Raw genomic sequence first — 26,404 nt, 5'->3', positions numbered from 1 at the left:
TATTTACAATAGCCAGGACATGGAAGCAACCTAAGTGTCCATCGACAGATGAGTGGATAAAGAAGATGTGGCACATATATACAATGGAATGTTACTCAGCCATAAAAAGAAATGAAATTGAGTTATTTGTAGTGAGGTGGATGGACCTAGAGTCTGTCATACAGAGTGAAGTAAGTCAGAAAGAGAAAAACAAACACCGTATGCTAACGCACATATATGGAATCTAGAAAAAAAAACGGTACTGATGAACCTACTGGCAGGGCAGGAATAAAGACACAGACGTAGAGAACAGACTTGAGGACACGGCGGGGAAGGGGAAGGTGGGACGAAGTGAGAGAGTAGCATCGACATAATACACTACAAAATATAAAGTAGCTAGTGGGAAGCAGCCATATGGCACAGGGAGGTCAGCTCGGTGCTTTGTGACCACCTAGAGGGGTGGGATAGGGAGGGTGGGAGGGAGACACAAGAGGGAAGAGATATGGGGATATATGTGTATGTATAGCTGATTCACTTTGTTATAAAGCAGAAACTAACACACCATTGTAAAGCAATTATACTCCAATAAAGATGTGAAAAAAAAAAAGTTCACCTGTCCCAATACAGCAATTCAGTCATTCATTAACTCCAAGAGTTACCTTTATCTGGAGGCCAACCACGGTGTTCAGTGCTTGCCTGCATGGGTGACCAGCATGCTAAGCACAGGATGAAGGAAGGTTCTGCAGTTCTTGGCTCACCCATCTTCACACGGCCCCTTCAGAAGAGTCTAGTTTTCTGCAATATGCCTTAGGTGCTAGGTGCTGTCCAGGCTTGGGGCAGCCCAGTGTGGCAGGTGAGGGCCCGACAGCGGGGGCATCCTTTCACAGCAGCCCCAGCACTGTCAGGCTGAGCCGGGCAAGAGGTTTGGGCAGGCTGCTCCGTAGCTCATTGGAGATACGGGCTCTCAGAGACTTAGAAATCACATCTACATCTGCGAAGGGTTCACACGGGTCAGATGAAGAAAGACCCTGGAGTGAGAGCATTCCAAGTTGCAATTGACCAAAATGCCCCAAAGGATGAGAGTTATTACAGTTTCAGAGAAAGTGGGCAACATGCTCCCCATCCTTTACAGCGTGGGGATGCCATGGGGGAGGGTCCAACGTCAGCAGAGGTGGCGAAACGCACGAATTGGCAAAGATACCCTTGAAATAGTTTCTTAAATTCCTGGAATATACAGCATGCTTCTGCCTCCATACACCTAGCTGATTTTTTTCCAAGGCTGGAACCCATCACTGTATTTCTCTGGCTGAGCACTGTAAGGGGTTGTTTCTTGGGACCATGTTGAAGGGAAATAGCAAGCTTTAAATATAAGTTGCCCCCAGCAGGTGGGAATGGGATAGGGTGAGGGGACAGCAGATTTCCAGCTTCTGTCTTACACTCACCGAGAAGGAGGCATGTGCTCCAGACTCAAGGGTAGATGGGCGGGTCCCCTGCAAAAGTCACGTAAATTAAAAGTGCTCCGACTGTATTCCAGACCGTAACAGTTTCCATCCATTTCCATATATTCTAACTTCGTTTCTAAGTATTGGGTTGGCCAAAAAAGTTCATTTGGGGTTTTCTGTAAGACGTCAACAGAAAAACCCGAACAAATTTTTGGGCCAACCCAATACTCTCTTTTGAACCACCTTAGAGGTACAAATGGCCAAATTTTAAACCTTGTGGGGTTCAGTTTAGGGATGGGGCTTCTCTGTTCGACTCATAGGAAAACTGTAAATGGTAGAGATTTGGATCCCCATGAAGAGATTAAGATACCACCAAAAAAGTGACCAATATTCAAAACCAGGCACCTCTTCCAGGTCAGATGTTTCCACCAGATCCGCTCATCATTACATTAGTATGTTACAACACTCTTAGCATCTTTTTTTGAAAATTCCTGCAGTCTTGGCAGTCCCAGCTCCTCTCTGCTGTGTTTCTTTTCGGAGTCTCTTTTCCTCCTCAGAGGAAACAGAGATGCAAATCCCCAGTGACCCTCCTTTGGGTGTCAAAACACACAGGGTCCTCTTGGCTTTTGAGGCGCATCACAGAGCAATGCTTTCTCTTCTTGTGGGAAAGACATTCCAAGTGAAATGTACGGAGTGTGTGTTACACTGGGGCATCCTGGCCAGGCTGCCATTCTGCTCTGGCCGGTTGGAATGCCTTGATGACAATGTCCTCAGACAGATGATCACAAGACGTCTGTATGGGGCCGACCACAGAGCAGCCCATGGGTTCAGTAATGTCTACTTGCATCTTGGTGCAGGATTTTCTTCTCCCCAACCCTTCAGATTTCACAGGCCTATAAAATGAATTCAACAAATATTTATTCAGTGAGTGACTCTAGTGCCAGGCATTGGGGAAATAATGGGGCATGAAGCAGATAAAAGCCCTGCCCACATTCAAGTGGCCTAGGATTGCCAACTTTTCATTTTTCTGTTAGCACTTAAAGGAAGAAACCATGGGCTTCGCTGGTGGTGCAGTGGTTAAGGATCCGTCCTGCCAATGCAGGGGACATGGGTTCGAGCCCTGGTCCGGGAAAATCCCACATGCCGTGGAGCAACTAAGCCCGTGCGCCACAACTACTGAGCCCGTGTGCCACAACTGCTGAATCCCGTGCTCCACAACAAAAGAAGCCACCGCAGTGAGGAGTCCGTGCACCAAAACAAAGAGTAGCCCCCGCTAACTGCAACCAGAGAAAGCCCGTATGCAGCAACGAAGACTCAACACAGCCAAAAATCAATAAATAAAATAAATAAATTTATTTTTTAAAAAAAGAAAGAAAGAAACCACCTTCCCATGAATATCATTACTATCAATTTCTCCTTAGAAGAAAATGGTTACTTTAACATGCAACAGAGTGGAAGGACGTACTCTTCAAGGACAAACTTTTAAAATGACTATATTAGAACCATATCATATGTAAGTTTAAGTTGTTGATGAAAAAATTTAATCAGTCGTTCTAAGCAAGAAATGGAAAATTTTATTTGAACCAACTTGAGGATTATAACCCGGGAACAGCCTCTCAAAAAGCTCTGAGAACTATTCCCTTGGTTAGAGGTCAAAGAGCAATTATATAAGTTTTTGAGACAGAGAGCTGTACCTTAAATGGCGTATTATTGACAGTTTCACAATTTAGCAGTAGCAGAATAGTGGGTCTTGGGTCATCATGACCCCTTACAAGATTAAGAAGGAATGTTATCTCCTAAGGAATTGTCTTGTTGATGCTGGGAGAATGCTGCTCTGTATGGCTGAACGGGTATTTCTACCAATGGGGAGGTTTGGTTGATGCCTAATGCAGATAAACAACGCACAGTAGAGGGGAGAGAGGAGGCCAAAAGGGCAGAGAACAATTTTTTATGTTTAAATTTTTCTTGTCTTGCCATAAAATATGAATTTTAGTTCACAGATACATAAACATGCTTTGGGGTGTGGGAGAGAATTCTTTAAATAGCATGGACAATCTCGTTCATCGCTTTACTTCAAGCTGGGTGGCTAAAGATACATATTATTCCTACAGTTTGGCCCATGAACTCAAACCAACTCCTTCGTCAGGGGCTCAACTGCTGAAACTTTGGTTTCAATGCTGGAGAAAACTTTGACTGTGATGGCCAATGGGAGACAGAATATCAGTTTCCACGATAGCAACTTCCTAAAAGATTTTCAAAGGTATTTGTTTTCTCTCAACATTATATTACAAACGTTTTTCGGGCTTCCCTGGTGGCGCAGTGGTTGAGAGTCCGCCTTCCGATGTAGGGGACGCGGGTTCGTGCCCCAGTCCTGGAGGATCCCACATGCCGCGGAGCGGCTGGGCCAGCGAGCCATGGCTGCTGAGCCTGTGCTCCGCAAAAAAAAAGTTTTTCAAATATACAGAGAAACCGAAAGAATTGCACAGAGAACATCGATATACCCATCTCTTAAATTCTACCATTAATGTTTAACTTGCCTGCTTTCTCTCCTGTCTGTTCATCCATCCCTCTCTCCACCCATCAATCAGTCCATCTTACTTTCTGATACATTTCAAAGGCAATTGCTGAGGCCGTACACTTCAGCATGCATATCACTCATTAGAATCCAATATGTGTTTGTGATTTTTCTGAGGTAAAATTTAGATACAGTGAAATGCCTGAGTTTGGATGCACCACTCAATGAGTTTCGACAAATGTGTGATCCGAACCCCTATGCCGATCTATCATGGGTAATTTGAACTAAATTAGATTTTGTTTTGCTATGTGCTGACTTTGAAATGTCCCTACCCTGCGACACGAGACTCCCACTGTGAACTGAGCTTTATGAAAAATGCCTTTCACGTGTCTTATTTTGCTCTGTTGCCCCAGACCCTGGAAAACATCACCAGATGCCCATTTGGAAAGAACTGACTACAGGCAGTTTGTGTGGTGGTTAAAAATATCAGTACAGGAAGCGTGGGTTTGTCTGGAGCTCTGACCTCACGCAAAGTATGCGTCCTGCGTCTAGGCCTCAGTTTCCCCAGCTACACAGTGGGTAAAGCTAGACCTCCCTCATAAGGTTGTTCTGTGTGGTGAGGGCTGAATGGCTTACATCATGTAAAGTGCCTGATTAGAACACTGCCTGCTGAGTGGTGAACGCTCAGGAGAGGCTGACCCTTATCACCAGCTCTAACAGCAGGAGGCAGGGATGAGGGGCACATTAACTTTGTGCCTTCTGAACCCGGTGATTTTATGTTCCATTCAGTTCTGAGTCTCTTTGGCCCCGCTGGCCCTCCAGCCAGAGATGTGAAGACTGTCAAAATTCTCACCATGACGTCACCAGGCAATGTCTGTGGGAAGCCTGCGTCCATAAAATGACTCAAACTAGAGGAACTGAGCAGGTGGGAGATCGGGTTCTTACTCTCTAATTGTGTTGGATTTATAATGTAAATCCCACGGCCTTGAATTTAATATCGCACCATTTTATTGGCACCAAATTGCATTACAGACTCATTAGCTCTCTCCTAGCCCTTCATCTCTGCCAGACGGAAGCTTCCCTTTGACGGATGTTGGTTTCATTATTCATGACTCTTTTATAAACAGTGGCTTTGAAAATGGAGATCAGGAAAAGAACATTTTCTAGTGAAACGCTCTTTATCGGTATGGGACTACTATGCTGGACTCCTGAAATAGATTCCGTTTTTTCATTCAGTCAGTCATTTAATAATTAGCACTGAGCATGCGCTGGACAGATGTAGCACCTGCTCACAAAACAAACCCTCAGGATATATTTAGAAATACAAACATGTAATTAGTAATCACACGAATAATGAATCACAATTAGGATGGAGCCCATAGAGCAGATACTGTTGTTTGCCTGCTATGGCAAAGGCTGATGACTGCCTCCTACCATTTATTCTCTTTCTTTTCCATAGTAATAAAGCACTTATTTTTAGCAGGATGCTTGCTATCTAGGATAACGACTACATTTCCGAGCCTCCTTTGCTGTTATATGTGGCCATGTATAATGCTGGGACCAATTTCAATGTGTGGAGAGTTTTTTTCCCCTACCTCCAAGCAATTTTCAGGCACCCGCTGGGTGTCCTACAGTTCAACTCAATTCTGACATTATCTGCCTGGAGATAGTGCCGTATCCCACAGGTTAAGGACTCAGTTTCTTCCCCACGTCCCCCATTCAGATGCCAATTGCAAGTCCAGGTTGTCACCTGTGTTTCTGACTAACCAGCTATAGATCAGAGGTTCCAACAACCCCCATCCCCACCTTGGGTTCAATTAATTTGCTAGAGCGACTCACAGAACTCAGAGAAACGTTTCACGCACTAGAATCAGTTTACTATAAAAGGCTACAACTCAGGGACAGCCAGATGGAAGGGATGCACAGGGCAATGTGTGTGGGACAGAGCACGGAGCTTCCATGCCCTCTCCAAGAGCTCCACGCTCTCGGCACCTCCATGTGTTCATCAACTGGAAATTCTCCGAACTCCATCATTTTGGGTTTTTATGGAGACCTCATTACAAAGACACGATTGATTAAATCATTGGCCATTGGTGGTCGAACTCAATCCCCAGCCCGTCTCCTCTCCCTGGAGGTCGGGGGGTGGGACTGAAAGCTCCAACCCTCTAATCATGAGGTTGGTTCTAGCAACCAGCTCCCACCCTCAGGTGCTTCCAAAAGTCACCTCCCTAACAAAACAAGACACCTTTGCTGCTCTCATCACTTAGGAAATTCCCAGGGTTTTAGGAACTCTGTGACAGGAACAGGGACGAAGACCAAATATATATTTTTTATTATAAGTCACAATATCACACATGTGACTAAGTCCTGGCCAATGTAATGTGCAGAAGCAGAATGTGCAATTTTATGTCATGCTCTAAAAAGGAAGAGAACGCCCTTTCTTTGTCCTTTTACTCCTTCTGTGGGCTGGAATGTGGGGGCTGGTGCACCATCTTGCAGTATCAACGTCAGGGCACCACCTAGGCATGGTGGATGGAGCTGGAGGGAGCCTGGGCTCCTGACTCTGTGACTGTTTCATGAGAGACAAACTGCTATTTTGTTTCAGGCGCTGTAATTTCAGGTTTCTGTAACAACAGCAGGACTGCTACCCTAATTAACACATCTACCCATCACCTAGTCCCCTTCTTCCTTATTAAAAGAACCCCAGATTTATTCAAGTATCAACTCTTAACAAAGGTGACTGTACCCCTAGCTCAGAGGTAAATCCTCATTAATATAAACCAATCAGGGCAATCCATTTCTCTTGCCAGTGACTGGTTTGTGCCTGGACAAGATGCAATTCTAGGCCATGAAAATTGCCAAAAGTTCTGCTGGGGAATTTCTGTGAAATATTTCGTTGTTCTAAAATAGAGATCCCAGGGAGATAACCACCTCTATATAGGACCAGGTAGGGTGTTAGGTCCATCTTCTGATGGATGTTACTGTGTCTGAATGTGCTGCTTGGAACTGTGGCAGTCATTCTGTAAACAGGAGGAGAGCTAGTCTGTAGATGGTAGAGCAGAAAGTTGGAAGGAATCTGATGGCGTGGTTGAGTCATTAAACTAAGCAAGCCTGGAGCCACTCACCTCCAGACTTTCAGTTTGTGAGGTTGTAACATGTCCTTGTCAATTAAATCAGCTGAACTGGGGGTCTTCTGTGAACCATAACCAAGAGCATTTTAACCAGGCAGCCTGGTACACGAGGCTGTGACCAGCTCTCCAGTCTCATCTCTCAACATTTTTCTCCTAAGCCCCAAACTTCAGACTTACTGGAATAGAAACCATGCTTTCATTTCTCGAGGATTCCATACATGAAGGGAATTCTGCACAGTCGGCTTTCTCAATCCCTTTATCAGGCAATAATCAATTCATCCTCCAAAATCAGCTTAGCAGACACTTCCCCCAGGGAACCTTCTTACCAGACCCAGTTTTCCCAGATCCATTCAGCCCCATCTGCATATGCGGGCCTCGGCCTTCCTTCTTGCTCAGAGCAGCCCTAGCCACGACTCACTCCATTCTCGCAGTTGGAAAGAGCCGGTTCTTGTCACAGCCACTGACCAAGGGCTTCCTTTGCATGGTGCCGACTGAGAAGGAGAGACTGCCCTCAGGTGCTCAGACTGGGCTAGACCCACAGAGACCCTGGCTGCTCTAGCAGCCCCATGACACAGTGGGGAAGTGTGGTCAGTTAGTGCGCCGTGGGCATACTTTGACAGATGAGGGACAGGAGATGAGAAGGAGACATCCCTTCAATTGTCTGCCCTTTTCCTCCCTAACTATTTAGAGATAAAGAGGCTCTGTGCAGCCTCTTTGGTGACTGGAGAGCCAGTTGTGTTTGCAGCAATGCGTGGCCAGCTCTGTATGCAACATATTGTATGTGTTCCCCTTCCTTCCCTGCTTCTCTCCCCCTCTGCCCTCACTCTTGCTGCCTTGGGCTTGCACCCGCAATAACACATTCATATGCAAGCTGTACTCTTAGATTCTGTTTTCCAGGGAACCGGGCTAAAAATCCTCCCCACCCCTGAGTCTGGGCTGTAGGGAAGAGACACATTCATATGATCTCAGAGCCCAGTGGGGATTATTATCTGGCTCCACGGGAACTGAGGCAGCTGCTCATCAAACAGGAGGGGGCCTGGAATTTTCTCTGGGCACCGGGCAGCTGTAGTGCCCCAATATCAACTCTGACACTCACCATTCTCAGGTCAGCTGCTTAATCTCCTGGTTTCTTCCTACCCTCCCCTGACCTGCAATGGTTTCTGTTTCCTCAAGGCCTCTGCCTATTCCATCCTTCTGCTTATATATGGCTTCAGCTTAATTCTGAACTCTGCTTCCTCACGGCTTCTGTGTCCCATTCAGACTTTCCAAGACAGAAGACAGATTTGAGTCACTTGGTCACCATCAAGTACTGGATGGCACTGTTGGCAAAGCTGGGTGTCAGGCCCCCTTGTTACTGGCCGCCCTGATTCAGTCACTTGATAGTAAGCGTTCAGGCACATCTGCGTCAACTTGGCCTTGCCTTGACATTCACCAAAGTGATTGATGGGCACATCTCTCTAAAGAGAGGATAGACCCGTGTGGGTATTCTGAGTTGCATGACATCAGCTGTGTAATAGTCAAGCACAGTAGAACACACAGGAAAGTTTAAAAAAACGGCAACAGATCATTTATCACAGATACTTTCAGAACCACTGGGAAAGCTGCAGGAAAGGGCTATGAGCCCAACTTCCAGAAAAGATTCCTAAGCCACACAGCAGAACTGGGTCACCAAGGGAGCTGCTGCCTCTGGCCCCACTGCTGCCTGTGGAAGGCTTGTTGGAAGAAGGCTGGAATGGCTGGCCAGTGAATGCCACTGTGTCCATTCACAAACACCAGACTTCGTAACAACATTGACGTCCTGTTCACCCAGCTGTCACATGCTCCTCGAGCATTTGCACATTTTGTTTCCATTACCTGGAATGGCCTCCCTGAATTTCTGCTGGTCAAAATCTCCTCCCTTCCCCCCTCCCTCCCTTCCTTCCTTCCTTCCTTCCTCCCATAAAGCTCTATAAAGTAGCAGGCATGATGTTGGCTGATGGGGATACCACGATGAATATGTCCCTGCCCCCCAAGAATCTCATCACTTGGTTAGGGAACTAGAGACAAACATAAATTAACCTGTCTTCCCAGAATGCGCTCTTCCTGTCCTATACGGGCACACCCTGGAGAGACCGCAGGTTCAGTTCCAGACCACTGCAATAAAGCGAATATCGCAATAAAGTGAGTCACACGAATATATATTTTTTGATCTCCCAGTGCATATAGATGTTATCTTTACACGACAGTGTAGTCTATTAAGTATGCAACAGCATTATGTCTAAAAAAACAATGTACATACCTTAATTTAAAAATATTTTATTGCTAAGAAATGCTAATCATCATCTGAGCCTTCAGTGAGTCAAAGAAGTAACATCAAAGATCACGGATCACAGATCACCATAACAAATATAATAATAATAAAGGTTTGGGGACTTCCCTGGTGGCACAGTGGTTAAGAATCCGCCTGCCAACGCAGGGGAACATGGGTTCAAGCCCTAGACCGGGAAGATCTCAAATGATGCAGAGAAACTAAGCCCGTGTGCCACAACTACTGAGCCTGCGCTCTAGAGCCCACGAGCCACAATTACTGAGCCCACGAGCCACAACTACTGAAGCCTGCGCGCCTAGAGCCCGTGCTCCACAACAAGAGAAGCCACCACAATGAGAAGCCCGTGCACGGCAACGAAGAGTGGCCCCTGCTCACCACCACTAGAGAAAGCCCGCGCACAGCAGTGAAGACCCAACGCAGCCAAAAATAAATAAATAAATAAACTTTAAAAAACTTGAAATATTGTGATAATTACCAAAATGTGACAGAGACACGAAGTGAGCAAATGCTGTTAGAAAAAGTGGTGCCGACAGACTTGCTCACAGGGTGACCACAAACCTTCAGTTTGTTATAAACGCAATATCCATGAAGCACAGTAAAGCGAAGTGCCATAAAACGAGATGTGCCTGTAAAACCCTTTACAATGTGAAAGGGAGTGAAGCAGAGGGGTTCAGAGTCCAGCCCTGGAGTCAGCCTTGCCAGCTGTGTGACTCTGAGTAAGTTTCTTGCCCTCTCTCTGCCTCACTTTGCCCATACGTAGAATGGCATTGATAGCAGCACCTCCCTCACTGGGCTGGTTCTGAGCATTTCAGGAGACACCACAGGGGAAGAGCCGCGTCCAGGAGGCACACGGTATTTATCAAAGGGCTCCTGGGACTCACGCCTCAAGCATCTTTGCATAGACAACATTTCCACAAGCATTTTCACTGAGTAACTAATAGGTCATGAGGCAATTTTGCTGTAAAAGAGAAAATAACTGGATGACAGTTTGGTTTGACAGTTTGCTTTCAATTGGTTGACAGTTTGGTTTCATTTCTCCACTGACATAGAGCTCTCATTTTTATATTCCATCAATCTCAGCCCTCATGATGGTTTGTACAGTGATGAGTAGACGTGGCAGTCTTAAAATAGAGGATGATAACAACTACATATGTGAACTTGATAGAAAATATGGTGATAAAAGTTACTGGAAGTGTGAAGTAAGACAGTATACCAGAGCACATAGTGTACCAGAAAATGATAACATATCAGTTTGCAAATCCTTCAGTGATTTGAAGGCACAGAGTTGAACCTACACCTTTCATAGAACTTTGGAACGTCTATCAGTAGACATGTGACAGCCTGTCAAAAACAGTTTTCCCAACTCGATACAAAACTCAGGTGCAAATATGCATCCTGGTATTTGGAAGCTGAAGCCCCTCTTAAGGATGGAAGAAATTTTAGAGAAAAAGAAAAAGTGCAAAGCTGAATGGGGAGATGAGTCAAAAGCAAAATACCTCTAAAATCCTATAAACAAAAGAAAGACAATTGCTTAGGTACAACTGACAAAATAAAATCAATTATCTGTGCAGTATTGCCATAAATTGACACACATTTTAAGTACTCAATGTTTTTGCATTTTGCAATAAAGTCTTTTAATTTTGTTATTCATTTCTCATGTTTCATTATGTCCTTTTTAATGCCCCTCTTTGGTTTTCATTATTTTATCTTTTACAGCAACATTGCCTTAAGGCCAATTAGTTATGTGGTGAAAATGTTTGCAGCGGAAATACCAGACATGCTATCAAACACACTGTCCCTTCCCATCCTTCAAAGCCTGATCAGATGTTCCCTCCCAGGAGCCTTCCCTGGGCCTCCCATGGGAAATGTCACCACCTCTTTCCCTTTTCCCCTCATCAATGTTGCCATTCTTCCTCCACAGGACACACCTCTGGGATATCAGAAATGTTGGGAGGGGTGTGTGTATACATTTGCTGAGCTGTTAAAAAAAACCCAGGAGTGGCCTTTGTCAAATATTAAACATTAAAGGAGATTTTTAATGAAATAATGATCAAAAGTCAATGAAACAGTGGCAGTTTTCTGACTCCACCCACACTGTGTGGTGTTTTAGTCCGTAAGTGTAGAGCCCCCTCTTTTCCGTCACATCCCCCTCTGCCTGGCACATGGTATGTTGGGTAATAAATTAATGAATAAATGAATTTGTACTTGCTCTGAAACATACAGTAGATTTTTCCAAGAGCAAAGTTCTGAGGTCTTGAACTCAAAGTTCAAGGTACCTTGAACTCTCTGGAGGAAATGAGCTACGGAAATTGATTTACAGGCAGAAAAGATAGTAACAGTAATACAGTACATCATTTACTGAGGGTGGCTCCCCAAAAAGATTTGCCCACATCCTAACCCCTGAAAGCTGTGAATATGAACTTAATTTGGGGAAAAAAAGGGCTTCAACATATGAATTTTGAGGGTACACATTTCAGTCCATACACCACCCTAGGCCAGGCTAATCAGTGCATCCTCTTACTTGGTCACTTTTACAGTAGGACCCAACGTTATCCCTAGGCATGACATTTGCTGCAACTCTCAGGCAACCGAAGCTCTCTTTTCCTCTTCATTGAGGAAAACATGAGGCTAGAGCAGCCAGGGGCCTATGGAGAGAGCCTCGCAGAGAGAGCAGCCCACTGAGAAGAAAGCAGAGCTAAGAAGTGGATTGATCATACCTAGATCCAGCCATACTGAAGCAGGAGCCCCATGGACCTCTCAGTTAATATGACAATAAAATGCTTTCTAAGCTGTGTTTCTGTCACCTGCAATCCAAAGAATCCTGACTAATAGACCCTGATCTCACAGCTAATAGTAGTGGGGATGGGGATCTGAAAGCGTTTCTGCTCAGCTCTGAGAGGCTTTCCTGGGAGTAATCTTGGTGCTTAAGCCAGGAGCATCCTCTGAGTCCTGATTCCCAGATGGCATGTGGCTTCTGACATTTTTAATCTATTTATCCTTGCTCTCCGGGAGCAAGGAAGGTGCAACAAGTGTAAATAAGTACAGTTAATTGTTTAAATAAATTCGGATAATTAAATACATGCCGATCATTTCAGGGAGTGCTCCCTGTTATGAAACAAAACAAAGCTTCCTGGACTGAGGTCCCAGGGTAGGTCCTGACAAAGGACACTTCTCAGCAGTTGAGGAAGGGATTCCCCGGTCCCCTTCCCTGAGTCCTGCCTCTCAGCTTCTCTGGAGACAGGTGTTCAAGGCACAGCTCTGCTAAAAGCTGTGTGACTTGGGGCAACGGGTGAACCTGCCTGCACCTCAGTTTCCTCATCTGAAAAATGGGGAAAATAATAGTGTCCCTTTCATAGGATGAACTGAGGAGAGAATGTGCAAGGTGATTAGCACAGTACTGGCACACGGTACGAGCTTTGTAAAGGCTGTGATTATTACTTCAAGGCTGGATCCTCCTCATCCAGGTCTCAGACCCACAGAGAGTCTCAGGCTTCCACAGGGCAGCCCCTACCTTCACACTCCCTCACACAGTTTTGCTTCTTTCAGAGCATTTTCTGCTGTGGATCCCTTCTCTTTCGGTTTCCTTTTTTCAAAAGGCCGGAAGCTTTATGGAGGGCAGAAGCCTTGTCTATTTTGTCAACTGCTATTTCGCCAGCACCTGGTCTCCTGCCTGGCACGTAGTAGGTGCTCAGTAGATACTGGTTTGAATGAAGGACAGCGGCACACTGGCAAGGGCAGCTTCCGTTCCACGGCCTGCCACGCCACCAACACCACGCCACCACGACTTGCTGGGGGGGCGGGGGATGGACGGTTTCGTCGTGCGCTCTTTTCCCCTCCTTTCAACTTCCCGGTGTAACTTTGTGTGAATACAACTGCAGAAGCTCCCTGGACAAGGCTACCGCCCCGCAATCAGAGCCTTCCTGGTTCTGCCTTCGGGGAGGGAGGATAGGGGTGGCCCGCGGGAGGCTAGTTGCCAGCGCGTCCTGAAGTCCCTCCCGCCGCCTCGCGTCGCTTTAAGGCGGAGGCCCGGGAGGGGGCTGACCCCGCCCGCCCGCTCGCCTCGCGGCTCCAGACTTCGGCATTTCCTCCCCGCTAGCTGGCGTGGCCTTGCCTCCCCTCGGAAGAGGAAACTCCCGTGGCCGAGTAACGGGAACCAGAGCGGAGGGGAGCAGCGGGGGACTCCGGGGACCCACGGCGCCGGGAGGGCGGCCGGGGTAGGAGGCGAGCGCAGCGGGACCAGAAGCTGGCCGAAGGCGGCGCGCCGGGGAGCGGGGCGGGGAGGGCCGCCGGGCCGGACGCAGCGCGCAGTCGGCACGGGGCGCGGCCGGGAGCCGGAGCGTGCAGGGCGGGCCGCTGCTGGAAGGAGCGCTTGAGCTGGGAGAGGAGGCCGAGCTGGAGGGCTGCTTTCCCCGGCCCTGCGACGGGGTCGCCGCCGCGGAGGCGAAGGAAACCGGGACAGCGGGGCTGCCCGGGCGCTGCGCGCATGCTGGGCCTGGGACGCCGCCGGGGCTCGCGCCCTGGGCTGCTCGGCCGCCGCTGCCCCGGGCGCCCGGCATGTCGGTGCACTACACCCTGAATCTGCGCGTCTTCTGGCCCCTGGTGACTGGCCTGTGCACCGCCCTCGTGTGCCTCTACCATGTCCTGCGGGGAAGCGGGGGCGCCCGGACCGAGCCCCCCGAAGGCGCGGACGGCGGCTTCCCGCTGCTCAAGGTGGCCGTCCTGCTGCTCCTCGGCTACATCCTCCTGCGCTGTCGCCACGCTGTCCGGCAGCGCTTCCTGCCGGGGTCTCCCCGCCTGGGGGGCCACTCCGCCTTCTCTCCTAGACACTTGCGAGAGCCCAGCCTCGACATCTTGCTGGAGAGTTACTACGAGCACGAGGTGCGCCTGTCGCCGCACGTGCTGGGCCACAGCAAAGCACACGTGAGCCGGATCGTGGGCGAGCTGGTGCGGGCTGGCCGCGCCCGAGGGTCCCCAGGCCCCATCCCCGGGGGAGCGCTGGCCTTGGCCTTCCGCGGAGATTTCATCCAGGTAGGCAGCGCCTACGAGCAGCATAAAATCCGCCGGCCTGACGGCTTCGACGTGCTGGTGCCGCTGCGCCTCCCTCCCCTGGTGGCGCTGGAGCCGCGGAGCCTGGGCACGGAGCCCGCGCTGGCCCCAGCTTTCCACGGCTGCTTCGTGTGCGCACTGAAGGCGCCGCCAGGGGCTTCCGGGGGTCACTGGCTCCGGGACTGCAAAGCCTTCGCCGACGGCTTCTGCGTGGATGTTCGCGGGCGGCGCCATCTCTCGGCTACGCTGGTACTGCGCTGGTTTCAGTCGCACCTGCAGCGCTCCCTGGCCACCGTGCGCTACAGCCTGGAGGGGCGTTGTCGGGTCAGCCTGACCCCAGGCGGCCTGGAGCAGCCCCCCACCCTACACGTCCTGCCCTGCCGCACCGATTACGGCTGCTGCCGCCTTTCCATGGCCGTGCGTCTCATCCCTGCCGTCCACTTGGGCGACAGCGTCTTCCTGGTGGCCCCACCACCGCCACCCTCACCCGTCGGGCCTCTGTCGGAGCTCCCGGGAGGCCTGCGTGCCGATGCACTGTGGGGTGTGAACACGGCGCGCCAGGAGCAGAAGCTGCTGAGCTGGCTGCAGGAAAGGGCCCCTCCAGGTGCCTGCTACCTCAAGTGCCTGCAGTTGCTTAAAGCTCTGCGAGACCTGGGCGCCCGCGGGCTGGACCCGACGGCCGCCACCCAGTGGGGACGCATCCTATCCTCATACGTGCTCAAGACAGTGCTGCTGGCGGCGCTGCTACGCCAGGGGGCTCCCGCACAAGGCTGGGACGAGGCGCACCTGGGCGAACGCTTGGAAGAGCTAGTACAGTTCCTCAGGGATTGCCTGCTGCGACGCCGTACACTCTTCCACTGCCTCCTGGGCCCTGGAGGGGCGGCCGCCGAGGTGGGCCCACTGCCCAAGGTACTGCGTGAAGCCACCCCGGTTGACCTCCTGGCCACTTTCGACAGGCAGGCCCGGGAACTCGCGGCGGCGCGGTTGCTGTCCACGTGGCGAAGGCTGCCCCAGCTTCTCCGGGCCTATGGGGGTCCCCGCTACCTTGCCAGGTGTCCCCCACCCCGGAATCAGCGCCCCCAGGGGTTCCCTGAAGATGAACCGTAAACCCTGCCAGAGCCCCGACCTGGCCTGGTGCTCCTGAAGCCTCACCCACCAGGTGGGGGTGGGGATGGCAGTGAAGCCAGTTTAAGGCAAGGAAGATGACCAGAAGGTGCTGGAACAGTCAGAGGATGACATTTGGTGGCTTCAACATCACCCCCTGGCCCCACAATCCGGATAGCTTTGGCATCTTTTTCATGCCCACCAGAGTGTCCTGGGCAAGCTACGGAAGGACGTTCAATGTCAGCAGCTAAGAGTTGGTCCAAATGTTGGTTTGTGTGGAATGATTCTGTAGAAGGATCCAGCTTTTAGGGAGGTTCAGTAAAGGAAGCAAGAACTAGCTGCAGGGAAAGTTCCCTCTGTGGGTTGTTTAGACAGATCTCTCTGGCCCCCAAATTTAAAGAAGCTAATGTTTTTTGACACAACTACTTGGTAGGTCCTGGGTTCCTGATTGTCTGTTTAAGAATCTGAGTCTTTATCTACAACTGGAATTGTAGTTCTATTCTAGAGGCTCATGTTCTGAAGAACATAGTTTCCACTGTACTAATTGGTATTAATGTAGTTTTTAAAGGGTGCCATCACAGATGTTTGACAGGATTATGAAGAATTAAGTCATAGGTGTTGAAAGGCAGTCAAGAGTTGGTTAGTGAAACTTCCAGAGCAAATGGCACTTTATTTTGATCAGTTCTTTCATTTTGTGGTAATTGCCAGTGCCAAGTGTGGCATCTGAAAGGGAGGCCAGTTACACTGACAATTAAGAAATGTGCAGTCTTGAGGAGCAGGCTTGCTCAACATCCCTCTAGGCACACGCTGGGATGTGCGCCGGTCAGCGCTGATTCATCGAGTGCCTGCTGTGAGCCAGGCACAGTGCAGAGTGGCAACAGGATACGTGCTTCAGACAACACTGGTGAGGGCATAAAACATGTTGGGGCTCGAAAAAGATGTATTGATAGTTCACTCTTTGCCTAGCAAGATGTCTCGCCAGGGCTTGCTGCTGGCTGGAGACAGAAACCTTTTTTTTGTTTGTTTTTTGTTTTTGCAAACTCCTTTGCATGGAGATTTCTTTCTGAGTTTAATGAGATAATGAAGAGGCAGTGCCTGCTTTCAGCCAATGCTCAGTGATCCTCCGTGGTTGGGAAGTTTTGCTCTCATTGCCCAAGCGGCCTTTAAGTGGCCCGAAGCCCACCTTTGAGGAGTGGGTGATTCAGCACAGGTCTTGCAATGCATTTCACTTAGAGTTCAGTATCTTGGGCTCTGTGCTTGAAGATCAGTTATTTCCCAATCAGCTGACAGAGGAGAAAGACAGCAGAGGAGGGCAAGTTAGGGGGAGATGGAGGGAGACAGCCTTTGTCAGCTGTCTGTTCTTTCTTCTCTTTGGGCATAAATATCACCAGGTTGGGTGTATTTTGCAGCTAGCGCATTCTGAAATCCCTCCCTGTCCTCCCAAATTTCTAACAGCTCTCAGTTGCATCAGTCGACATAAAACTCAGTTGAAGTTTAGAATGGTCCATCATCTGCTGACTAGGAAATGCAGCCAGTCCCAGTGATATACTTTGGGATTTTTTTAGCTTTGGGATTTTTTTTTTTTTTTTTAACAGAGACTCTTAAAGGTAAAACTTGGAAGACAGAAGTAGCCACCTGAATTGGGCCGTTGTTTAATTCTGAGCTATTTTGAGGGAACTCTTTAAACTTTCTTTAGGGGACCTACTTGGCCATTGTGGGGAAATCATTGTGAATAAATGATTTATAGGGAATCCTTCTCATCAGAGCTGCAGAGATTTCTTATGTCCTTTGCCACCTTGGGCTGTAAGAGAAACAGTTGCAAATGTTGTGCTGTTTCTTTGAGGTTGTTTGGGGACATTTCCCCTTGACACAAAGTCATTCCTAGTTTTTGAGGTCAGTGTTAGGTCATAAGGTACTGCATTTAGCACAGGAATCAGTCTGTCAACTTCCTGCGAAGATATAAACTGCACAGTGTTTTTTAAAATTATTTTAAAAATAAATTCCAAGAGTAGGTAGATCTTTATATAAATATATATTTATAATGTTTCCATACTCAGCTACAATTTCCCCTGTAGTTGGAGTGGGGGAAAGCGAGGCTATTAGAGGGATTATAAAGCTTTAAAAGCTGAATTTTCCAAATATTTCTAGCTGAGTGGATAGGTTCCTCTTTTATCTGAATAGCATTTTGAAGTTTGAACCTGGTAACATTACAGTTCTTGTAGTTTCTTTGTGGGTTTTGTTTTTTCTTTTTTCAGGTTAATTACCCAAAGCCTCATCCATCCTCAAGATTTTTAAATTTTATTTTTTTTTAATTAATGGGGCATTGTGTTTGTGAATTTTTTAAATATTAATGTTTTATTTAAATGCCATGCTGAGCAATTGTTCTCTGTACGTGGTAACCAAAAACTTAGAGATTTCGATCAATTTTGATCAATGTTTAGTAATCCAAAACATGTACTGTGTACAAATAAAATAATATGGCATCGTAGTCAGGTGTGATGGTTGCCCAAGGCACTTAAATTAAGCTCAATTCTGTATTTTGTTAGGGCTCCATCATGTCCTGGATCTGAAATATATACATTTTTGGTGTATACTTGGTACTGGAGATTCATATATGCAAATATTCTCATACAAGAAAGCTCAGAATTGCTCGTGCTTTTAAAAAAAGATTAACTGTCCAGCCAGCGTCAGAAGAAAGTGTTGGGGGAGATGACTCAGCCATTTTGCCTAAGACACCCTTCAGTAACTCCCACTGACCAGTCTTGGGAGTCATCCCAGAATGCTCGTGGGCTGAGAGAAGGAGACTGTTTTTTTGCAAAATGAAACTGAAGCTAAAAGGGAAAATGTGAGCAAACCAAGAGCAATCCGAAGATTTCAGGAAGGAGGACTAAGATGGACGTGAAACGAAGAGCTGGGCGGAAGGGGAGATGGGTTGGAAATCATATGAGGGTGCGAGAGAGGTCTGGGTTAGGAAACACATTTCCTAGATATGTGCTACTTCAAACCAGGGGTCGCAAACTCAGCAGCCTGCAGAGGCAAGGTAGGGAGGTAAATAAGTGAAGGGGTGGGTGGTGATGGGGGCTGTGCCCTCTTCAGGGGTCACATTGCTCAGCTCCATGTGGGGAAAAGGGTAGGGTGGGGCTGGAAATAGAAAAAAAAAAAAAAAAAAAAAGAAAATGAAACTTTCTGATTTTTAAACAACATAATTTAAAAATATCCAAAACACAAGTGGGCCAGAAAACACATTTGGTTGAGCCTGGGGGCCACCAGTTTGCGACCCCTGCCTTAAGACGGTAACCCCTCAAGTATGTATAAGGTTATATTTATTGTTATGGATATGATGTTGTTATACATGGTAGGGGGGCATGATATTTCAAGTCTTCTTTATCGCTCAGAGCTAAGCTTTATTGTAGAAACAAACCCCCCAAATTAACACGGCCACAGATAACACTGAACTCACAATTCCCGGAAGGATTCTCCACCCTGGACCCGTAGGAGTCAGATGGGACATCAGACCACTAGGGGCCAGCTCTTGGCATTTCCTTCCTGGTGAGTTGGGGCCAAACTCCTTGGCTCTGTCGGAGTCTGCAGGTGAGTAATCAGGAAGGATTGTAGAATAACTTGTTTTCTTCTTTATTTGTATTTTATTCTTATTTTAAAATTAATGATTTTTTTTTAGTAGTTTCCTAGCCTTTGCAATGATGGTTGGTGGCCGTGAACACCAGCAAAGCAGTGCTGGGTCTCCCAGCCAAGCTTCTTAGGCTTGTTACCAGCCCCAGGGCCAAGAGCACTGTTCTGATCATATGTTTCTATCCCTTTCTGACTCCGTGGCTCCCACCAAAACTGACATCCTAGCCTTCTGAAGGAATGAAACTAATAGCCTTCCAAAGTGTCTCCTTTAACCTCATGGAGTGAGGCACCTTTTCCGTAAAATGTGGCTTTTGACCGTGACGATGACTTACCGTATCCACGTGGAGGAAGGTTATTACCTCCCTCCCCAGTGGTGGGAAAAATGAACCTGGTGAACATTCCAAGTATCCCTTGGGAGGGAAAAAAGTTCAGTGTTATCATTGTGGCATTTGTTAGTTTTTATAAAAAATTGCATGTCTGTTTCTTAGACACTACTGTTTATTTTTTCTATACCTACATAGCACATGATTTGGTGGAGATGAAGCAAGTATAAGCTGGGAGAGGACGAAGATGTATGTGATCATCCGTACAGAGAGAACAGACTAAAACATGCAGCTAAATTATATGTAATCTGGTTTTTGAAGTATCAGATATTCAGGAATATTTTTAGCACCCTTTGCTTAAAAAGAAAAAAAAAAGCCTTGATTCAGTCACTTGACTTTAAAACATTCCTCTTATTTTACTGTTATTTTTAGTGTGGATTTTGACCCCAAACTGTGTATTTTGATGCAGTGTATCGGCTGTGGTCATAGTGTATGTTTTGTTCCAATAACAGACCAAAGAGGTAATCAAATATGGTTCAGCTGCTACAGTTGTGTGATTAAAAGGTGTTCTAATCACACCAGATTTCCATGGCCCAAATAGTCAAGGCTGGCCATTTGTTTTCTATTTCAGGTTGGAGTAAATTTGCACTTTTAATCATATGGGTCATTTGGGGACCTTGTTCTTTCATACTTTGCTTTATTAATAAAGGAACTTGTAGAAACCTGTGGACTGAACATCAGATTTGGGGAGGGTTGTCGTCTTCCTGGAGGGCAGCCTGTGGCTACACTGGCTTGTGATTCCTTACACAGGCCCACCTGCTTTCAGTGAGTGGGTGTATGGGACATTTTTCCACACAGCAAAGCTGGGATCATTGTACAGAATTGGCACCGCACACAGGTGGGAAAGGATGCCAGTTCATGGCTCTGTAGGCACCCTGGGGGCCTGCCTTCAAGTCTTTTTCTGACCGAGAACCTTCTGGCCCTGTCCCTCCTCTGTCACCCACCTCCACCCCCTCCACCCTCGGCTCTCACACACCAGCCCAAACACAACTCAAGTCTTGGCCTGTGGCTAATTTATAGCTCAAGAATTTTGCCCAGAAATCTCTAAGGCCCCCCCAGGTCCTCTCCAAATGGTAAACATTTGCTAATACGAAAACCCACCAGGCTTCATGAGAGATGGAATCTTGGAGGCCACGTAGGACTCTTCAAAGCCTTGGAGCCAGGTGGAAGTTTGGGGAGACCTGCAGCCACTGGCTGGTTAAACTGCCTGTGGAGGACACTCTCCCAGGGGAAAGGTGTGGCGGGCTATGTTTTGTTTAGTTTTCAACAATTAGTTCTTGAGTGGCTACTGTCCCCAGGCGTTGAGGACACACACAGGCAACCGAGACAGATACGGCCTCTCTCATGAGCTCACAAACTGCTGTGAGAGGGCAGGCAGTTAAAGAAGTCATTTCTGTGCAGTGTGGTGGGTGCTAGGTGGGGGAAGGGTCTGGAAGCGCAGAAGAGGGGCACCTCATGCAGTCGGGGGTTTCAGGGAGGGCTGCTCGGAAGAAGTGGCGTCGCAGTTGAGATCCAGGCAACAATTAGTTCTTGAGTGGCTACTGTCCCCAGGCGTTGAGGACACACACAGGCAACCGAGACAGATACGGCCTCTCTCATGAGCTCACAAACTGCTGTGAGAGGGCAGGCAGTTAAAGAAGTCATTTCTGTGCAGTGTGGTGGGTGCTAGGTGGGGGAAGGGTCTGGAAGCGCAGAAGAGGGGCACCTCATGCAGTCGGGGGTTTCAGGGAGGGCTGCTCGGAAGAAGTGGCGTCGCAGTTGAGATCCAGAGATAGGAGTTTGCTGAGTGAAGGGAGCTGGGCTGGAGAGGAATGCATCGGACACAGAGGTGACAGGAGCAGTCAGTTTGGCTGGAAAGTGGGGGTGGGTGGGAGCGGGGAGGCTCCGGGGGCAAAGGATGAGGTGGGAGAGGTAGGAAGGCACCAGGGCACAGGGGTTCTGGAAGCCAGAGCTGCTCAAACTGGAATGTGCAAACCACTTGGGCGTCTCGTCCGAATGCAAGTTCTGATTCCGCAGGTCTGGATGTGACCTGAGAGCCCGCCTTCCTAATAGATGATGGCAATGCCACTGATGGCAGGGGCCACTTTTTGATCACAAGTTTGTAAACCACACTGAAAGTCTGGACTGGTCCCCAAGATACTGGCAGTCCACCTTGGGCAGGAATGACAAGGTCACATATGAGTTTGGCCCACTCTGGCTGCAAGGTGGAGAATGGGTTAAGCCGGGGGTGGCAACTCATCTATTTTTGTAAATAAAGTTTTATGGGAACAGAGCCACACACATTCATTTACATACTGCTCTGGCTGCTTTCTCTCTCCATCGGCAGGGTTGAGTAATTGCAACACAACACTGAAAAGAATTACTATCTGGCCTTTTACGGAAAAGTTGGCTGGACTTAATCAGACTGGAAGTCATCAGATGCTGCAGTGGTCCAGGCCCGGGCAGGGGAGTGGGGACAGAGACACAAGTTACTCTGGAGACAGACCAGTGTCACGTTAGGGCCAGCACTTTAACACCAAGAGGCCTGTCTTCAAGTCTTGCATCCTGCTCTTCTCATCTGTGTGTCTCTCTGCAAGTTACCCAATCCTGTCTGGACCTCAATTCCCTCATCTGTAAAATGGGATTAATAACAGGACCTCCCTCATAGGAGTGAATGAGAGTAAGTTGATCTTGACTGCAGAGGACTTGCCGCACATTAGGCACGCAGTGTGCCTCAGTGCGGAAGCAATTATTGGGGTGGAATTTTCATTCAGTCAGTGTCTCCAAACTCTTCCTCTGCTCCCTTTGGGCTCATTCTTCCTCCTCTGCAGGGTGTGTTTCCCTTCTGTCCACCCAACCATCTCTCTGCTACCCAGATTTTGTTTGTCTTGGTCCTTGATGCCCATGGTGTTCCCCTCTAGGAACAGCTCTTACTCTGGGTACCATGTAGCCTGATTACAAAAGTAGCCCCTGTTCTCCAAAGCTTCCTAGACTTCTGCCCCTGGCGAAGTGACTTTGCAGTCTCTCCCGTCACGAAGGAAGCCTTTTTACCTACAGGTTGAAATTGGAATGGCTTTGTGACTTTCTTTAGTCAGTAGAATGTGGCGGAAGGGGTATTGTGCTAGTTCCCGGCCTAGGCCTGTCTGCCTCTGATTGTTCTCTTGGAAGCCTGCTGCCCCCACGTGAACGACTGGCCTTGCTGGAGGATGAGGGACCACATGATCCTGTCGCTAGAGCTGACAGCCGCCTTCGAGTCATGGCGGAGACCATCCCAGACCAGCTCCATTTCCCCTTCTTCCCCACAACTGACCAGACAACAGAATGATTGAAACACTTGAGCGAGCCTGGCCAAGACCAGCCGAGCCTGGCCCAGATCAGCAGAACCACCCAGCTGGCCCATAGACTCCAAGCAAAAATGAACACATTGTTTTAAGCCACTGAGTTAGTGGTGGTTTGTAGCTCAGCTGTAAATCATTTAGCAAATGATTTGGAAACTTAAAAAAAAAAAAAAAAGAAATCTGGAGGGGCTGCCAGTGGAGTAAATACAGGCAGTCTCGACTTCTGTGCATTTGACTTTCAGACCGCCAGACTTTGATACAAACCACCTTTCCGCAGTGAATCCAGGTTTCCCTCGTCTGCTGAAGCACAGTGTTGGCTGAGTTGTGGCAGTGTTGCCATCTTTTTGGGGGCGTGTTTACACGGCTGTTTGACTGTGTTCCTGCATTTGCCCTTATCTCATAAAAGCAAATGGAAGCTGGAAAATGAAAGTGCTGATTCAGGTGACAACATGCCATAGGTCTCAAAGGTAATACAATTGAGACACTGATTCAGTGCCTCCTCTTGGCTAAGCTTCAGCTTCAGTCAGGTACTGGCTGGTGTTAAGCTGGTGGGTGGTGTGTTCAACTATAAAGGAAAAGAACAACAACAATGATAAAGGACATGTGGGAAACTGTATCACTTAGGAAGACATTTGGCCACAACTTGTGAAAACCTAATCTATAGTGACAAATTATTTTTTCTCATCATCCAGAAGCCTGGAGGTAGGCATCCAGCAGTTTAGGGATGAATCAGGGATCCAGGCATCTCTTTGCTATGTCATTCTGGGTATTTTCACTTTTATCTTCATGCTTGTCCTATCAAGATCCCACAATGGCTACTACAGCCATGGAGAAGAGAAACTGGATTAAGGAATGCAGTAGACTTCCCTTACATCTCATTGGCCAGAATGGTGTCATATGACCACTCCTAGCTGCAAGGGAAGCTGGAAAGAGAGCCTGGCACATGGCACACAGCAGCCCTGAGCAAAATATGAAAAAAGAATGGGTATTAGTGAGTAAATAAGATTCTGCCACAGAAATGCTAGAAACAAATATCAGAGGATCGTGTCACTGAAGTGAGAAGTAATTGGGGAATTTATAATTCCATAATTATATAATTTATACCCATCCTGAGTCCTAGCATATAGTAAATGCTCCATAAATGTTAGGATTGAAGTCCCAGCTCTACCATTCCCTGGCTGTAATCTTTTAGGCAAGTCCGTTAAGTTTTCTGGACATCAATTTCCTCATTTGCAAAATGGGGTTGATAATCCCTCCTTTTATAGGCTTATTGAGAGAATCAAAGAGTAATGCACGTGGGACTGAGAAGCACTACCAAACATTAGTTGCCATAACTTAGGAGTGGTGCCCCAGCATCTTTGGAACAACAGGAAGGTGAATCCATATCTTAAGGGGTAGGGGTCACCCTCAGGCACTCTGCTCAGAGCCTGCCCATCACCAAACTTCTGCATTGGTGGTTCATTGGTAGAATTCTCGCCTTCCCATCACCAAACTTCCTTTCCCACAGGACTGTGAGTGAGTTTGCACTTATGAATATTTGTTGTACATGTTCCCAGAAGGGAGGACATCCAATGAGAGAACTGACCACACTTATATCTCTTTCTTTCTTCTGAATTGTGTCATCTTCTAAGACTTTTCCCCATTTCATTTCTCAAATGAAATTCGAGTCCTGGTGGAAAGCTCAGGCTAGTGGTTCGCAGTCCTGGCCCTGGCTATACAGGGGGCTTTGTAAATTTATCCACGCTCAGGACTCTACCTCGGCCCAGTGATGTCAGAAACTCTCCAGGTGCAGCCCAGGCATGGATACAGCTCGGTGGATGATTCTAGAATGCAGTCAGTGTTGTGAACCACTGACTTAGGTCAGATGGCCTCTCTGGAACCTTTCAGCAGAGAAACTGGGATCGCCCCACCAGGTGCTGTGGAACCACCAGCTGGTGTGTGTAAGGTTTGCTTTGTGACAGAGACAGGCAGCTGAAGGGTTGGCGGCGGTGGCGTAGGAATAAAACCCTAGGACGGAACTCTTCAGCTGGAACATACAAGGCAAAATATTGCTAAGCAGGCAAAGGATTTAATCCCACTAGCAGTTCCCTTTTTCTACAACCCCAGGGATATGAAAACATTTTTTTTTAAATTTTGAATTTTAAAAAGAGTCATCAGAGTCACCTTGAAACTTCTCAGCAAAGAAAAGCCTCTATAATAGAAGTGATAGTTCCCTCATTCTTTTTGTCATCTAGCCTGGAGAGGACATACATCATATACAGCCTAAGTTCACAAAATGCTGGCTCTTTTCATGAATATTCAGTGGTTTCTCCCATGCTTTGTCTCAGTGTCTCCCCTCCCCCCACTGCCATATTAGATGCAGTGACTTTAACCAGCACTTAAGAAAAATTACAGTCCATCAAGTCACCTTCCAATGAAACCAGGAAAATAAATATTAGGAGTCCCACTGTGTGCCAGACTCAAACTAAGAGCTTTTAAGGACCTTATATCATCAAAAGATTTTTATCTTTATTGTTTATTTAATCATTGGTCTCCTTGAATTAGGAGCTAAGCCTCTGATGGGCGGCTGTCGATCCTTATCAAAGTGAAACCATTAAAATATATTTCAACCATGGAGAAAAATGCTTTTGACATTTGGAGATGGGGGGCCCTCAGGGTCTTGCATGGCAAGAAACTGCACTGAAAACACTGCTCCATATCTTAAGCAAAGGATTTGTGATGATTGGTTATTTTTCCTCTGATAAATACCTGATTTTCAAAAAACAGTCTAATTAGTAGGAATCTCCACTTTGCAAGCCTTCAAAATGCATTTGGTAGTCCTCACACCAAGACCTGTGAGACCTGTGAGTGACCAGCCAAGAAGTCTGAGCCCTTCCTACATGTGGCAGAGACTCTTCGGCTGCTTGCAGAGTATCCCCGAGGAACCCAGTATCTCCCAGCGCCCCTGCAGTTTGATAGGGCTGACTGACTGGTTCTGACCAGTACGCAGGGAGCAGAAGGGACTGGTCATGATCCTGAAGAGGCAATAAAGGCCACACACGAAGATGCCAGCAGCACAAGATGGAACCGAGAACAACTGCCCTTGCCAGTCACCTGATTCATACTGGCCTTTGATTGAGTTAGAAATCCACCTTTGTGATGTTAGGCCTCTGAAACGAAACGTCAGTGTTCTTTGTTTCAGCAGCATAGCCCAGCCTAACCTAACTAATACAAGAGGCTGCTGAAGAGGGCTCCTATCCTAACCCCGTTTTGGAAGACCCCATTGGAAGCCTCTCAAATTCATGTGTTGATTAAAAATGAGGAGATGTTCTTCCCTAGGGCCCCAGAAAGTTCCAGATTATGAAGTTTTCCATCTCCATTCACACTCATTCAGTAACTAATCATTGAGTGCTAACTGTGTGCCAGGCCCTGTGCTGGCCCTGGGGACAGAGTGGTTAACAAAACAGACACCATCTCATTTGGCTGCAGCTTTCAATCTGCTGGAGGAGACAGACGCTTAAGCCTGCCAACGAGTGCTGAATAACAAATAGAGGTAGAAGCTTTGAAGGA

The 26,404-nt window shown here is 47.6% G+C and overlaps 1 protein-coding gene across 1 annotated transcript; it reads left to right on the top strand.

Annotated features, from left to right (window-relative positions):
• The first annotated feature begins 13,663 nt into the window (after positions 1-13,663).
• Positions 13,664-20,196, top strand: ITPRIPL2 (ITPRIP like 2). The gene is made up of 2 exons (XM_055090447.1): positions 13,664-15,764; positions 19,677-20,196. Exon 1 carries the CDS (start codon positions 13,930-13,932, stop codon positions 15,526-15,528), a length of 1,599 nt encoding a protein of 532 aa, XP_054946422.1. The 5' UTR covers positions 13,664-13,929; the 3' UTR covers positions 15,529-15,764; positions 19,677-20,196.
• Positions 20,197-26,404: the final 6,208 nt, after the last annotated feature.

The sequence above is a fragment of the Physeter macrocephalus genome, chromosome 14 (assembly GCF_002837175.3).
Source record: "Physeter macrocephalus isolate SW-GA chromosome 14, ASM283717v5, whole genome shotgun sequence".
NCBI classification, from domain to species: Eukaryota; Metazoa; Chordata; class Mammalia; order Artiodactyla; family Physeteridae; genus Physeter; species Physeter macrocephalus.
The sequence above is the reverse complement of the archived record's forward strand: the minus strand, read 5'-3'. Positions and strand labels throughout refer to the sequence as shown.

Bases quoted from the DNA above. Each gene is read 5' to 3' on its own strand.
- ITPRIPL2 (XM_055090447.1), top strand. From the start codon at position 13,930: ATGTCGGTGCACTACACCCTGAATCTGCGCGTCTTCTGGCCCCTGGTG.